General features: G+C 44.3%; 2 protein-coding genes across 3 annotated transcripts in view; both read right to left on the bottom strand.

Moving 5' to 3' along the window:
* The window catches only part of thop1 (thimet oligopeptidase 1), a 417,271-nt gene that overhangs the window by 33,774 nt on the left and 366,766 nt on the right, over positions 1-16,731 (bottom strand). The gene's annotated exons all lie outside the window — the stretch shown is intronic.
* LOC310860548 (excitatory amino acid transporter 5-like) overlaps positions 1-16,731 on the bottom strand; it is a 37,412-nt gene that overhangs the window by 1,345 nt on the left and 19,336 nt on the right. For both annotated transcript variants that reach the window (XM_083767524.1, XM_083767525.1), the window contains 7 exons: positions 11,491-11,533; positions 9,180-9,387; positions 7,937-8,036; positions 5,967-6,200; positions 5,287-5,481; positions 636-770; positions 228-333 (listed from right to left, as the gene is read on the bottom strand). In XM_083767524.1, coding sequence (XP_083623650.1) covers positions 228-333; positions 636-770; positions 5,287-5,481; positions 5,967-6,200; positions 7,937-8,036; positions 9,180-9,387; positions 11,491-11,533 — 1,021 coding nt within the window. The remainder of the gene's footprint in view (positions 1-227; positions 334-635; positions 771-5,286; positions 5,482-5,966; positions 6,201-7,936; positions 8,037-9,179; positions 9,388-11,490; positions 11,534-16,731) is intronic.

Here is a 16,731-nt window from a genome sequence, read left to right on the forward strand (position 1 = left end):
GGTCATAGTGATGCTAGGTTTCATAGTGATGCTAGGTTTATAGTGATGCTAGGTTTCATAGTGATGCTAGGTTTCATAGTGATGCTAGGTTTCATAGTGATGCTAGGTTTCATAGTGATGCTAGGTTTATAGTGATGCTAGGTCATAGTGATGGTAGGTTTATAGTGATGCTAGGTCATAGTGATGCTAGGTTCCATGTAGATGCTAGGGTTCATTAGTGTCCTGACCTTCCCGGTGTCAGCTCCCAGGGGGAAGTCTTTACGACACAGATGTGCGATGATTCCTGCCGCCAGCGCGTCTCCCAGCACGTTGATCATGGTACGGAACCTGTCCCTGTAAACACAACACAATACTGTAAACACAACACAACACTGTAAACAACCTGTCCCTGTAAACACAACACAATACTGTAAACACAACACTGTCAACAACCTGTCCCTGTAAACACAACACATTACTGTAAACACAACACTGTAAACAACCTGTCCCTGTAAACACACATCACTGTAAACAATATAATATATATATAATATATAATAATATATAATAATATATATATATATATATATATATATATATATATATATATATCCCCACTTTAAGAACTCCTGACAACACGATGCGGTTTCACTTACAGCACCCAATCCACGGCCACGATCAGTGTGATGTCATCGGCCGGCAACCCCACGGACGTCAGGACGATCACCATGGTAACGAGCCCCGCCTGAGGGATCCCTGCTGCTCCGATACTGGCAGCTGTGGCTGTAATGCTGTGCACACACACACGCACGCATGCACGCACACGCACACGCACACACACACACACACACACACACACACACACACACACACACACACACACACACACACACACACACACACACACACACACACACACACACACACACAACACACTTAAAGGTATATTCAGTGATTTCACTTAATTCAAATATCACTTATTTTTTTGTTTTGTTGTGATAATCCTCCCTACTATAGAGTGTGCTGACCATATAAGGAGTTCCTCCCTGTCCCCAGTTAACCCCTGGGGGTCAAAAAACCTTAGGTTTCGTTTTTGACTCTCTATCCTGATTGGACGAAAGGCTGGGTCCCACAGCCAAAAACGAAACCTAAGGTTTTTTGAGTGAAATCACTGAATATACCTTTAATATTATAGCATTAATATTATAGAGCTCACAACGTTTAACAGCCTAACACATTGTGAGCTTGTAGATCTGCTACTTTTGCTCTTTAAAATATATAAATATATATAATATATATATATGTGTTATTGACACTAGAGTCTAAATATATACATGTGTTATTGACACTAGAGTCTAAATATACATGTGTTATTGACACTAGTCTAAATATATACATGTGTTATTGACACTAGAGTCTAAATATATACATGTGTTATTGACACTAGAGTCTAAATATACATGTGTTATTGACACTAGTCTAAATATATACATGTGTTATTGACACTAGTCTAAATATATACATGTGTTATTGACACTAGTCTAAATATATACATTTGTCATTGACACTAGTCTAAATATTATTGACACTAGTCTAAATATATACATGTTTATTGACACTAGAGTCTAAATATACATGTGTTATTGACACTAGTCTAAATATATACATGTGTTATTTACACTAGAGTCTAAATATATACATGTGTTATTGACACTAGAGTCTAAATATGCATGTGTTATTGACACTAGTCTAAATATATACATGTGTTATTGACACTAGTCTAAATATATACATGTTTATTGACACTAGTCTAAATATATACATGTTTATTGACACTAGTCTAAATATATACATGTGTTATTGACACTAGTCTAAATATATACATTTGTCATTGACACTAGTCTAAATATTATTGACACTAGTCTAAATATATACATGTTTATTGACACTAGTCTAAATATATACATGTGTTATTGACACTAGTCTAAATATATACATGTTTATTGACACTAGTCTAAATATATACATGTTTATTGACACTAGTCGAAATATATACATGTTTATTGACACTAGTCTAAATATGTACATGTGTTATTGACACTAGTCTATAGGTCTAATATGAATATAAGTATATACATGTGTTGACACTAGAGTATATAAAAATATATATGAAGATATCTGTGAAATCTATCGGAAAAGATATATAAACAATCTACAACACAACATTAACTCTCTCTCTCTCTATCTCTCTCAGCTAAGAGGTCCTTGGCCTGAAAAATGAATACATTAATAAATGAATAAATGAATAAATGAATAAATGAATAAATGAATAAATGAATAAATGAATAAATGAATAAATTAATACAAACATAAATAAAACAAAACAAAACCCTGGTTTAAGTGGTTAGATGTCATGTAGCAAATGACAACAATGACTTTCCAGAAGTGAAACTCCCACATTGCCGTTTTGTCCATGATAATATACACTAGCTACTGTATCATATTATACGATATAGCTACTGATCAGTAGCCATACCGTCTGTACTTACTCTGGATTGCTATCGACGCTACACGATCCTGTTAGCCGTGAAGCACACAGTCCGTATGAAACCAACCTAATTATAAGGACAAAACACAACAGACAAGGTCGCCATGGGCATGAAGCAGAAACACTACACTACCCACAATCCAACAGTGTCGCGAGCGACACGGATCGATTTGTGGGAGCTTCATGCGCTAGGCTACACGCTGCCACTATAGATCCCATAGCTGGGGGGGAAAGTCCTCGGAAATCACTACAAGCTAGCACTAGATCCCATAGCTGCTGGGGGGGGGGGGGGGGGGGGGAGGTCCTCTGAAATCAGTACAAGCTGCCACTAGATCCCATAGCTGGGGAGAATCCTCACAACCATCTCTAGGGTTACAGTATTACACTCGATGGCATTCTTCACCGTCACTAATCGGGAAGCACCCTATGATCCGACGGACCATTGCTCTGAAGGAGCATTGGTCCGAGGTGCGCTGGGGGACGGGAGAGGATTGGGGTTAGGTTTAGGTGTCTGCCCCGGGGGAGGTTAGGGTTAGGGTGAGGGTTTGAGGTAGGTTGTCGATCGGACCAATGGACCGTCGGCATATTGACGCGGACCCCACTAATCTCGGTAAAGAACACCCTCGAGTGTGATATTGCGATTATACAACAGTTACCCTTAAACAAACAAAACATACGTCTACACAAGTTCATCATAACTAAGATATTCAATAGACATTCTTCATTATTTAATGCCAGATTTAGTCACTACGACCACAAATGTCCCATCATGCTAACTGCTAGCCTAGCCGCCCGGCTGGCTCTGCTCTGCGAGACTCTGCCTCAGAACTTTTCAATAATCTAGCTTTCTTATGATTTGAACCAATCAGATTGCTTCCTGGAAACGACCTGTTGTATAATCCGGAGCACGCCAGCATATCGTAGCGAGGCTAGCTGGTCAGCGTATCGTAGCGAGGCTAGCTGGTCAGCGTATCGTAGTGAGGCTAGCTGGTCAGCGTATCGTAGCGAGGCTAGCTGGTCAGCGTATCGTAGGGAGGCTAGCTGGTCGGCACAGAGACGTGGAGTAAAGAAGGAACAACAAGAGGACAGAGCAACAATGACCGTTCAACCAAATGGGAAATTCACTTCTGGAAAACCCTGTTGAGCTCTATAGTGTGATGATGACACAGCTGTATAGTTGAATGTATAGTGTCATTTAGAAAAATTGTAATGAATAAAAATAATAAAAATAAAATGAAATAAAACACATTTGTAATGAAAAGCACTGTTTATCCCCTAAGGCAGAATATATTCGCATCGTGTGTGCTTGATTTCACTTTTTAGTGTTAGTATAATTATTACATGTTCAGTTTTAACTTCATTACAGTGGTTCTCAACCAGTGGTCCGGGGACCACCAGCGGCCCACGAGGGTGTTTTAGGTGGTCCCCCATGCAGCAATATGTTAACCAAATGGACCCTTATTGAATCTATTACTCTGGAGAGCGTAACATTTAACCAAATGGACCCTTTTTAGACCTTTTACGCTCCCGAGATTAAACATTTAGCTTTACTTATAATTTGCAAGAAGTCTACACAATTAGAGAACAATTAGAACGGTTATTAAACCAATTAGATAATGTATTATCGGTTATTAAACCACATCAATACCGTCTCTTAGGCTCCATCTTACGCCACCCTTATCCCTAAACTTATTTTGCCATTTTTTTACTATTTAAAACACCTTTTAAAATAGTTCAACCGCAGACTTTTATAGCTGATCTACAAGCTCACACAAAATGTAGATGTAGATCGGCTATAGTTTAACTATTTTAAGATGATTTTCAAAATAGTAAAAAATGTCAAATAAGTTTATGGATAAGGCATAAGGATGGCACAAGATGGAGCCACCCTCTGGAGGCTAAGGGCCGATTCATACTCTATTTTACCGCTGTTTCGGCGCTGTAGTGCGGAATGATTTCGGCTCGTCAGAAATTTTCAGTAGAAAAGTCGACTTTAGGACGGTACCCCCCCCCCCCCCCCCCCCAAACCTTGAATGACGTCACATTGTATTCGGCTCTAAAATAGGAGTATGAATTGGCCCTAAATGTCATCAAATGGAGCTAAGATGGAGCCACCCTCTGGAGGCAAGGGATGTATTTTGCGTGTCTTAAGTACCAGGTCTTATTCCCTAACTTAAGTAAACTAAAGACTGGAGGCGTGTTCAAATGCTCTTTGGCCACTCAGAATAGCCAAATGGCATTGATGACGCTCCAGGTTTAGTTTACTCAAGTTAGGGAATAAGACCTGGTACCACCCTCTGGAGGCTAAAATGTCATCAAGACGGTGGTTCCGTGGCTCAAAATGCCGAATAAATAATGGACCTTGATGTGAAAAGGGTTGAAAACCACTGAACTTTATTGCTTTATTATTATTGTCTTTATTTGTGCAAGCACGTTGGTAACGTTATCATTAACCCATTCTGACCTGAGATCAGATTCATGCGAGGTTTTTCACTGGACACAAGCTGGTCTGACGAACCCATTCTGACCTGAGATCAGATTCTAAAAAAATGTCAGTCGCTCTTCGATTTTTCAAAAATAGCAGAACTACAAGCTCGTATCGCGCCACTCGGTGGCGCGATATGAGCTTGTAGATCTGCTATTTTTAAATAGCTAAAGCATAACATGATGCTGACACCAAAATGGGTGCCCGGTCAGAATGGGTTAAGAAAGATGCTACACTGCATTATTATAATAATAGACTATATATAATATATTACCTTATGGTGACCAGCTGTCCGAAGTCCAGCTCGTAGTCGTTGACCTGGGCGATAAAGATGGCCGCCACGGCCTCGTACAGCGCCGTGCCGTCCATGTTGATGGTGGCGCCGACCGGCAACACGAAGCGGGCGATCTGCCGGTCCACGTTGCAGTTCTCCAGGAGACACTTCATGGTGATGGGCAGCGTGGCAGAGCTGAGGACGCAGTGATTGGTCGGTTGGTTGATTGGTTGATTGATTGGTTGGTTGGTTAATTGATTGATTGGTTGATTAGTTGGTTGATTGGTTGATTGATTGATTGGTTGGTTGGTTGGTTGATTGATTGATTGGTTGATTGATTGGTTGGTTGATTGGTTGATTGATTGATTGGTTGGTTGATTGGTTGGTTGGTTGATTGATTGATGTGACAAAAACCTGGAGGAGGTAGCCAGGGCGATGACCATCGCCTGCAGTGTGAACAGTATTTACCTGCATGGAGGAGGTAGCATCGCCTGCAGTGTGAACAGGTGTTTACCATCGCCTGCAGTGTGAACAGGTATTTAACCATCGCCTGCAGTGTGAACAGGTGTTTACCATCGCCTGCAGTGTGAACAGGTATTTAACCATCGCCTGCAGTGTGAACAGTATTTACCTGCATGGAGGAGGTAGCATCGCCTGCTGCAGTGTGAACAGGTGTTTACCTGGAGGAGGTGGCCAGGGCGATGACCAGCGCCTGCAGCAGACCCCTGATGAAGCTGAAGGGGTTCTTCCGGGTCAACAGGAAGAAGAAGAGCGGCAGCAGCACCAGGCCGTGGACAAACAGGCCGGCCAGCACGGTGACGGTGTACCAGCCCAGCTTCTGGCCCAGCGTGGTCGGGTCCTGCATGTCCAGGATCTTACCGGCCACCAGGAAGATGATCCCGAACGGGAAATACCTGAGGAGAGAGGAGAGGAGCTACGTTAATGGACTTCTGACCTGAGATCAGATTCTAATGTCAGTGAGGAGAGAGGAGAGGAGCTACGTTGATGGACTTCTGACCTGAGATCAGATTCTAATGTCAGTGAGGAGAGAGGAGAGGAGCTACGTTGATGGACTTCTGACCTGAGATCAGATTATAAAAATGTCTTCTACGTCAGTCGCCCTTCGATTTTTCCCATAAAAAAAAAATAGCAGACCTACAAGCTCATAGCGCGCCACTCGGTGGCGCGCTATGAGCTTGTAGATCTGCTATTTTTCAAAAGCTAAAGCACGACATGATGGGTTCCCGTTCAGAATGGGTTAACCCATTTAGACCTGAGATCAGATTATATAAAATGTCCTCTAAATCCTTCTGGAAAACCCTATGTTTCTATGTCAGTGGTGCTCACAGGGTTAAAACCCTATGTTTCTATGTCAGTGGTGCTCACAGGGTTAAACCCTATGTTTCTATGTCAGTGGTTCTCACAGGGTTAAACCCTATGTTTCTATGTCAGTGGTTCTCACAGGGTTAAAACCCTATGTTTCTATGTCAGTGGTTCTCACAGGGTTAAACCCTATGTTTCTATGTCAGTGGTGCTCAACATTTCTCATGTCATGGACCCCCAGAATTATCTGTATTAAGGTCGCGGACCCCCATCTGAAAATATGTTGTTCCAGGGACCGCCCTAGAAGCAAAGATTTGAGTTAAAAACGATGACGATCAGTACAGTACAGTACAGTACAGTACAGTACAGTACAGTACAGTACAGTACAGTACAGTACAGTACAGTACAGTACAGTACAGTACAGTACAGTACAGTACATGCAGAGGTGACACAAGTAATTCTTGCTCTCAGCAGGGATAATTGTCCAGGGTGGAATCCTCTGCCCCCCCCCCCCCCCCCCCCCCCCCCCAGCACACGTTTTGACCCTCCCCACCAATGGGGTCATCCCAGCACACGTTTTGACCCTCCCCACCAATGGGGTCATCTAATCCCACGACAGTTCACGCCTAGCGGCACGCGCTCCTCCCTGTTGGCGGGGCTTTAAGTCTGTGAGGACGTAAGTCCATTAGGGTTAGTTAGTAGACAGGAAGGAAGGCCCACGCACTTCCTGAGCAGAGAGAAGGTCACAGAAGCACAACAACAACTTATAACTGTACAGCCTCGCTATGAAATGGGTCACGACGGTAGTCATGCGTTTTCTTCCCTTATGTGTGTGTGTGTGTGTGTGTAAGGAAAGGTAAGGTACTATGTTTACCCAGGGTAACTGGACTAAGGAAAGGAAAGGTACCATGTTTACCCAGGGTAACTGGACTAAGGAAAGGAAAGGTACTATGTTTACCCAGGGTAACTGGACTAAGGAAAGGAAAGGTACTATGTTTACCCAGGGTAACTGGACTAAGGAAAGGAAAGGTACTATGTTTACCCAGGGTAACTGGACTAAGGAAAGGAAAGGTACTATGTTTACCCAGGGTAACTGGACTAAGCTCTAGAACTTGTTTACAGCCAGGCCCTGCTCATAGAACATTTCATGGTAGGGGTTCAATGCCTTGTCCAAGGGCACTTCAGCTGTGGTAATTTTAACGTGCCGGTCCGGGGATACGAACTAGCGACCCATATCAAGACCGCTCCGCAAACTGTTCGGCCACCCTTCTGTGTGTGTGTGTGTGTGTGTGTGTGTGTGTGTGTGTGTGTGTGTGTGTGTGCTAACCAGACTGCAGCGTTGATGATCTTCATCACACACTCGTTGACGCACTGGCACACGTTGACCAATGGGAGGCCTCGCTCGCCCATTCTGCCCAGCAACAGACCTGTAGAGGGAACGAGTTGTTGTAAATCGAACGCAAACACATCAGATCCTCATCGTGGTCTTGTTTCCACTACTAATACTACTACTAGTAGTAGTACTAGTAGTAAACAACTGTACCTCTCCACCAAGACCATCACTGCTGCCACCCACTCCACCCTCACCACCTGCCTCACTGATATCAAAATATGGATGCAAAATAACTTTTTAAAACTCAACTGCAACAAATCAGAAATCCTTCTCATCGGCCCTAACTCTCTCACCAGCTCCACCCAGAACTTCACCCTCAATATCGATGGCTCCACTGTTACAACCTCCCCCCCCATCCGTAACCTTGGTGTCATGTTTGACTCCACCCTCTCATTCCTCCCCCCACAAAAACCAGATCACCAGAACCGCCTTCTTCCACCTCAGGAACATCGCCCGCCTCCGGCCCTCTCTGTCTTTCACTGCCGCCGAAACCCTCGTCCACGCATTCATCACATCCCGGATTGACTACTGCAACAATATACTCAATGGCACCACCTCCAAAGTCTCGACAAACTATACAACACGTGCAAAACTCTGCTGCCCGCCTGCTCACCAGTACACGCTCCAGAGACCACATCACACCCGTCCTCCACGACCTACACTGGCTTCCCGTCAAACAAAGAATTCACTACAAAATCCTGCTCACCACCTACAAAGCTCTCAATAACCTGGCTCCCCCCTACCTCTCCGATCTTCTCGAACCATATGTCGTCGTCCCCCCGCTCCCTCAGGTCCAGTGAAGCCAACCTCCTGAAGGTTCCGCAAGGCCAAGTACCGCACCTGGGGGGACACCTGGGGGGACACCTGGGCCTTCTATGTTTCGGCCCCCAAACTCTGGAATGAACTCCCTAACCATCTCAGAGCTGCTCCCTCTCTCCTCTCCTTCAAAACCTCCCTCAAACCCACCTCTTCAGGATAGCTTTCCCCAGCTGAGGCCTCGTTTATCCTTTTATCCTTTTAACCCTGTACTGTTGTTGTATCTGTTCTGTTTTGCTTTGTTTTTTTCTTATTAAAGTCTGTTCCTAGTGTTCCTATGTAAAGCGCTTTGGGTATTTAGAAAAGCGCTATATAAATTTGAGCTATTATTATTAGTACCATCTAATAACACTAATCCTACCCATGGTAGCGGAGAAGATGACGATGCCCAGGACGTTCATCTGCTGACTGGTCCCGGGGTGGGTCTTGTAGAGGATGTCGGGGGGCGGGGTCAACTCCAGGTACACGGTGCGCCCGTCGGGGTCGTTGTCGTCGGGGACGATGTAGACGAAGTTGGGCGTGATGGTTTTGGCGTTGATTTTGAGGACGGGGACCAGGTCTGTTTTATACTGTTAAGAAACATGAGAGACTTTGAGGACAAGGAACCAAGCATTATGCTTGGTTAAGCGTTATACTTTAGCTATTGAAAAACAGCAGCTCTAGACGTGCCATAGACGTACATAGAGAATGAGTTAATAGTGGTTTATGATAGATCTCCCTCGTAATGCATCGCACATTAGCATTTGGTTGCTATAGCTAGCTGTACACAAAACATGTTACCCTGCACAAGATGGCCGCTTGGCCAAGATGGCCGCTTGGCCAAGATGGCCGCTTGGCCAAGATGGCCGCTCCATAGAGTCCTGAAATAGAGCACCGAAGTCCTGACGTCACTGTCGGTAGAGGGCGTCAGTCCCCAGGTTCATGTATTTTTTATTTGCATTGAAAACCCCATAGGGGGATTTTAGATCTCTTCATATAAGAACTGTGTTTGAAAAATAAACTGATCACCCCGGCCTTTTCACTCATATGGATATGAAGCATCGACTGAAGGTGGAAATGTACAAATATACCCAAAGAGTAACAAAATAAGCGTTAGAAACGAGTCAAACAACCCAGAGACTACATTTCCGGGTAGGCGGGGTTGCTGCATCTGCCCGTTGCACAACAGAAACTGAATGTTAATTACGTTTATTTTTATTTTATTTAATGTTTCGTGGTTAGTACGAGTCGAGTCACCAGCTGAGCTTACGTCAATGAGGAATCTCAGGAACGCAATGTGGGCAACAGCTGGGCGTGACGTATATTAGCAGCGACATTGCCTTCATATGTAGTTTCAAGGCTTTTGCGGCCACATCAATTCCATTTTCTCCAGAAACTGGCTGTATCAAATATGAATGGACATCATTAACGACGCACAGCCACCCCCCTGACAGAGTTCACAGTTCTTATATGAAGCGATCTAAAAATGGGGATTTCAATGCAAACAGGGTTTCCTGCACAGTGTTGTAGGCATGGCGCTGCGCCATACTTGAAATAAATTGTGCCATGCCAAGCTGTCTTTTTTTTTCTTTTGTTTTGAGGGGGCTAGTGAATCATGGTGTGTGTGTGTGATATGAAATGTCCAGTACCTCCCCAGTGCCTCCCCAAGTGCCACCCCAGTGTCTGCCCTGCAGTGTCTGCCCAGTGTCTGCCCAGTGCCTCCCCAGTGTCTGCCCAGTGGCTCCCCAGTGTCTGCCCAGTGGCTCCCCAGTGTCCCCCTGAGTGCCTCCTCAATGTCTCCCCAGTGGCTGCAGTGTCTCCCCAGTGCCTCCCCAGTGTCCCCCTGAGTGCCTCCCCAGTGTCCCCCCGAGTGCCTCCCCAGTGTCCCCCCAGTGCCTCCTCAATGTCTCCCCAGTGTCCCCCTGAGTGCCTCCCCAGTGTCCCCCTGAGTGTCTCCCCAGTGTCTCTCCAGTGCCTCCCAGTGTCCCCCTGAGTGCCTCCCCAGTGTCTCCCCAGTGTCTCCCCAGTGCCTCCCCAGTGTCTCCCCAGTGTCTCCCCAGTGCCTCCCCAGTGTCTCCCCATTGCCTCCCCAGTGTCTCCCCAGTGCCTCCCCAGTGTCTCCCCAGTGCCTCCCCAGTGTGCTGCCCCTGAGTGCCTCCCCAGTGTGCTGCCCCTGAGTGCCTCCCCAGTGCCTGCCCCGTGTCCCCCAGTGCCTCCCCAGTGTATACAATAGCAATACAAGAGCAATAATACAAATTAATCTTAATTTATTAATCTATTTAATTAATCTAATTAATTAATTAATTAATCAAAATTTTCAGAAGGTCCCCCGGTGCCCAGCACCATGCCAAAGCTTTTTCCTGCAGGAAACACTGGCAACTAAAGAAATACATGAACCTGTGTACTGACGTCAGACTTCGGTGCTCTATGGAGGCGATCTTTAGCTGAATGAACAGAACACGGCGATGTTAAGGAGCTCAATAGAACAAATCCACACTAACTCAAAACAAATGTGGGGCTACACTGGATATTATTATTATTATTATTATTACACTGGATAATATTATTATTATTATTATTATTACACTGGATATTATTATTATTATTACACTGGATAGCAACCCAGACCTAAATCATACGATGGTGAAGAGCGCAATCTAACTTAATTCAGTAAGGTAGTATTGTGAGCTTACCTGCTGAAATGTAGCTTCTATCAGATTGGATGGAATCATGTTCCTATGGAAAACATAATGGGAAAAAATGTTACTGTGGGCAGTTCAGAAACCTGTCTACCAGTAGCCTGGGCACCATTTAATTTAGGGTATATGATCTTGTCGGGAGCGGATTATATCGTTACGTCATGTTGTAGTATTGTTTTGTAGTCATCAGTATGATATTGTTACGCCCTTCCAGACGGAGGCAGCGTTTCCATCTGAGAGTTGTTGTTTCAGTTTCTCAGAATAACGCTGTTTTTCCTTCTTAACAGCTGCCTCAAACTTGTACCTGGCCTCTCTAAACCTAATTGTGTCTCCCCTCCGTTAGAGAAGGAGGATGCCCGGCGGAGGGGAGACACAATTAGGTTTAGAGAGGCCAGGTACAAGTTTGAGGCAGCTGTTAAGAAGGAAAAACAGCGTTATTCTGAGAAACTGAAACAACAACTCTCAGATGGAAACGCTGCCTCCGTCTGGAAGGGCCTCAAACAAATAACAAACTATAAACCCCCTCAGACCACGGATAATACTCTCCTTGCAAATGAGTTGAACACGTGACGTTTTACTGCAGATTTGAAAAACAGTCTGCCCCCCCTGCCACTGTGCCCATCTCCCCCCCTCCCTCTCCACCCCCACCCCCCTCTTCCTCTGCCCGCCCATACCTCTCTGTCTCAGAGAGAGAGGTGAACCGTCTGTTTAAGAGACAGAACCCCCGGAAGGCGGCCGGACCGGATGCTGTCTCACCCTCCATCCTGAAGTTCTGTGCTGACCAGCTGTCCCCTGTGTTCAGTAACATCTTCAACACCTCACTGGAGTGCTGTCAGGTACCAGCCTGTTTTAAAGCCTCCACCATCATCCCCGTCCCCAAAAAGACCAGGATCACAGGCTTAAATGACTACAGACCCGTTGCCCTGACCTCCGTAGTCATGAAAGTGTTTGAACGCCATCCTCGCCCACCTGAAGTCCATTACAGACCCTCTCCTAGACCCTCTGCAGTTCGCATATAGAGCCAACAGATCCGTGGACGATGCGGTCAACATGGCCCTACACTACGTCCTGGAACATCTGGACACTGCAGGGTCCTATGCCAGGATTATTTTTGTGGACTTCAGCTCGGCGTTCAATACCATCTTGCCTCCCATACTGGAGTGTGGCCTCTCTACGCTGCAGGTGCCTGACTACACCTGCAGGTGGATCACAGACTTCCTGTCCAATAGGACCCAGCGAGTGAAGATGGGGAAGTCCATCTCTGAGCTGAGGACCATCAGCACCGGCTCCCCCCAGGGCTGTGTCCTGTCTCCCCTTCTGTTTTCCCTCTACACCAACTGCTGCACCTCCAGCCACCAGTCAGTCAAACTTTTAAAGTTTGCAGACGACACCACCCTGGTAGGGCTCATCTCAAGGGGGGATGAGTCTGCATACAGGAGCGAGATCGACCTGCTGCTGACCTGGTGCACCCGGAACAACTTAGAGCTGAATGCTCTCAAGACGGTGGAGCTGATCGTGGACTTCAGGAAGAACCCGGCCCCTCCCCCTCCCCTCATACTGGGAGGCACTCCAGTCACCACTGTGGAGTCATGCCGCTTCCTCGGGGTGACAGTCTCTCGGGACCTGAAGTGGGGGCCCAACATCGACACCCTCACAAAAAAGGCCCAGAAGAGATTGTTTTTTCTGAGACAGCTGAGGAAATTCCACCTCCCAAGGACCTTGTTGGTTAATTTCTGCACTGCCATCATAGAGTCCATCATCACCCTCGCCATCACTGTTTGGTTCCCTGCTGCAGCGGCCAAGGACAAGGCTAAGCTGCAGCGGGTCATACGATCAGCAGAGAGGGTGATTGGCTGCCCTTTGCCTCCCCTTGAGGCCCTGTTTAAGAGCAGGGCTCTGAGGAGGGCCGGGAAGATCATGGCTGACCCCGCACACCCAGGCCACAGTCTTTTTACCCCGCTCCCCTCAGGCAGGAGGCTGCGTTCCCTAAAGACTAAAACGGCCCGACACTCAAACAGTTTTTTCCCCATGGCAATCCGGCTCCTCAATTCTGCTGGTCCACCCCCCCCACCCCCACACCCCAGCCTCCTCACCACCTGACCCCGTTCTACCCTCCGCCTGAGTGGAATCGACTGACTGACTTAAGCTGACTGTCCTAGAAACTATTCATTATACGTATTTATTATAATTTTTATTTCATTTCACTATCTTTTTGCACTATGTTGTTTTTGCACTATCTTGTCCTGTTTTGCACTTAAATGTCATAACTGCACTCTGCTGTTCACCGAACCAAATTCCTAACATGTTACATGTAATGGCAATAAAGTCTTCTGATTCTGATTCATGTTGTAGTATTGTTTTGTAGTCATCAGGATGATATCGTTACGTCATGTTGTAGTCATTGTTTTGTAGTCATCAGGATGATATCGTTACGCCATGTTCTAGTATTGTTTTGTAGTCATCAGGATGATATCGTTACGTCATGTTGTAGTATTGTTTTGTAACCATCAGGATGATATCGTTACGTCATGTTGTAGTATTGTTTTGTAGTCATCAGGATGATATGGTTACGTCATGTTGTAGTATTGTTTTGTAGTCATCAGGATGATATCGTTACGTCATGTTGTATTATTGTTTTGTAGTCATCAGGATGATATCGTTATGTCATGTTGTAGTATTGTTTTGTAGTCATCAGGATGATATGGTTACGTCATGTCGTATTATTGTTTTGTAGTCATCAGGATGATATCGTTACGTCATGTTGTAGTATTGTTTTGTAGTCATCAGGATGATATGGTTACGTCATGTTGTAGTATTGTTTTGTAGTCATCAGGATGATATCGTTACGTCATGTTGTAGTATTGTTTTGTAGTCATCAGGATGATATGGTTACGTCATGTTGTAGTATTGTTTTGTAGTCGACAGGCAGGAACAACAGGCGGCAACTTCCTTTTCCCTCAAACCGATCTTTCTCAATAAAAGCTACAGACTACGAGAGCTTTTATTGAGGAGAATCGGTTCTATCGTATTTAACACCACATCATGAGGTTATATCGTATTTAACACCACATCATGAGGTTCTATCATATTTAACACCACATCATGAGGTTCTATCGTATTTAACACCACATCATGAGGTTCTATCATATTTAACACCACATCATGAGGTTCTATCGTATTTAACACCACATCATGAGGTTCTATCGTATTTAACACCACATCATGAGGTTCTATCATATTTAACACCACATCATGAGGTTCTATCGTATTTAACACCACATCATGAGGTTCTATCGTATTTAACACCACATCATGAGGTTCTATCATATTTAACACCACATCATGAGGTTCTATCGTATTTAACACCACATCATGAGGTTCTATCATATTTAACACCACATCATGAGGTTCTATCGTATTTAACACCACATCATGAGGTTCTATCGTATTTAACACCACATCATGAGGTTCTATCGTATTTAACACCACATCATGAGGTTCTATCATATTTAGCACCACATCATGAGGTTCTATCATATTTAACACCACATCATGAGGTTCTATCATATTTAACACCACATCATGAGGTTCTATCGTATTTAACACCACATCATGAGGTTCTATCGTATTTAACACCACATCATGAGGTTATATCGTATTTAACACCACATCATGAGGTTCTATCGTATTTAACACCACATCATGAGGTTATATCGTATTTAACACCACATCATGAGGTTCTATCATATTTAACACCACATCATGAGGTTCTATCATATTTAACACCACATCATGAGGTTCTATCATATTTAACACCACATCATGAGGTTCTATCATATTAAACACCACATCATGAGGTCCTACCGTATTTAACACCACATCATGAGGTTCTACCGTATTTAACACCACATCATGAGGTTCTATCATATTTAACACCACATCATGAGGTTCTATCGTATTTAACACCACATCATGAGGTTCTATCATATTTAACACCACATCATGAGGTTCTATCATATTTAACACCACATCATGAGGTTCTATCGTATTTAACACCACATCATGAGGTTCTATCGTATTTAACACCACATCATGAGGTTCTATAGTATTTAACACCACATCATGAGGTTCTATCGTATTTAACACCACATCATGAGGTTCTATCGTATTTAACACCACATCATGAGGTTCTATCATATTTAACACCACATCATGAGGTTCTATCGTATTTAACACCACATCATGAGGTTCTATCATATTTAACACCACATCATGAGGTTCTATAGTATTTAACACCACATCATGAGGTTCTATCGTATTTAACACCACATCATGAGGTTCTATAGTATTTAACACCACATCATGAGGTTCTATCGTATTTAACACCACATCATGAGGTTCTATCATATTTAACACCACATCATGAGGTTCTATAGTATTTAACACCACATCATGAGGTTCTATCGTATTTAACACCACATCATGAGGTTCTATAGTATTTAACACCACATCATGAGGTTCTATCGTATTTAACACCACATCATGAGGTTCTATCGTATTTAACACCATATCATGAGGTTCTATCGTATTTAACACCACATCATGAGGTTCTATCGTATTTAACACCACATCATGAGGTTCTATCGTATTTAACACCACATCATGAGGTTCTATCGTATTTAACACCACATCATGAGGTTCTATCGTATTTAACACCACATCATGAGCCGGCACGGGATCAACGTGACATCACACCTCTCTGATCTACTGATCCAATGAGATCCGTGAAACACGAGACCTCTAAACCAATGAGATCTCTAAAAATACACTAATCACCTGATCAGCCTGATTAGCAGACTGTGTGTGTGTGTGTGTGTGTGTGTGTGTGTGTGTGTGTGTGTGTGTGTGTGTGTGTGTGTGTGTGTGTGTGTGTGCATGTGTGTGTGCATTTGTGTGTGAGCGTCTACGTCTATGTGTGTGTGTTTATTTAAGTGTGTATCTGACCTGATGAGGTCGAGCAGTCAGTGCGTGCGTGTGTGCGTGTGTGCGTTGCGTGTGTACCTAATCAGGTCGAGCAGTCAGTGCGTGTGTGCGTGCCAGTGATGGGAAAGCTACTTTGGAAAATGTAGTAAGCTACACTACCAGTTACTCTCTATTAAATATAGCTCAACTACACAGAAGCTATCCCCGGGGAATTGTAGCAAGCTACACTATAAGCTACATGGCAAAAGTAGC

This window comes from Protomyctophum parallelum (genome assembly GCF_964188405.1).
Source record: "Protomyctophum parallelum genome assembly, chromosome: 6".
Classification (NCBI taxonomy): domain Eukaryota; kingdom Metazoa; phylum Chordata; class Actinopteri; order Myctophiformes; family Myctophidae; genus Protomyctophum; species Protomyctophum parallelum.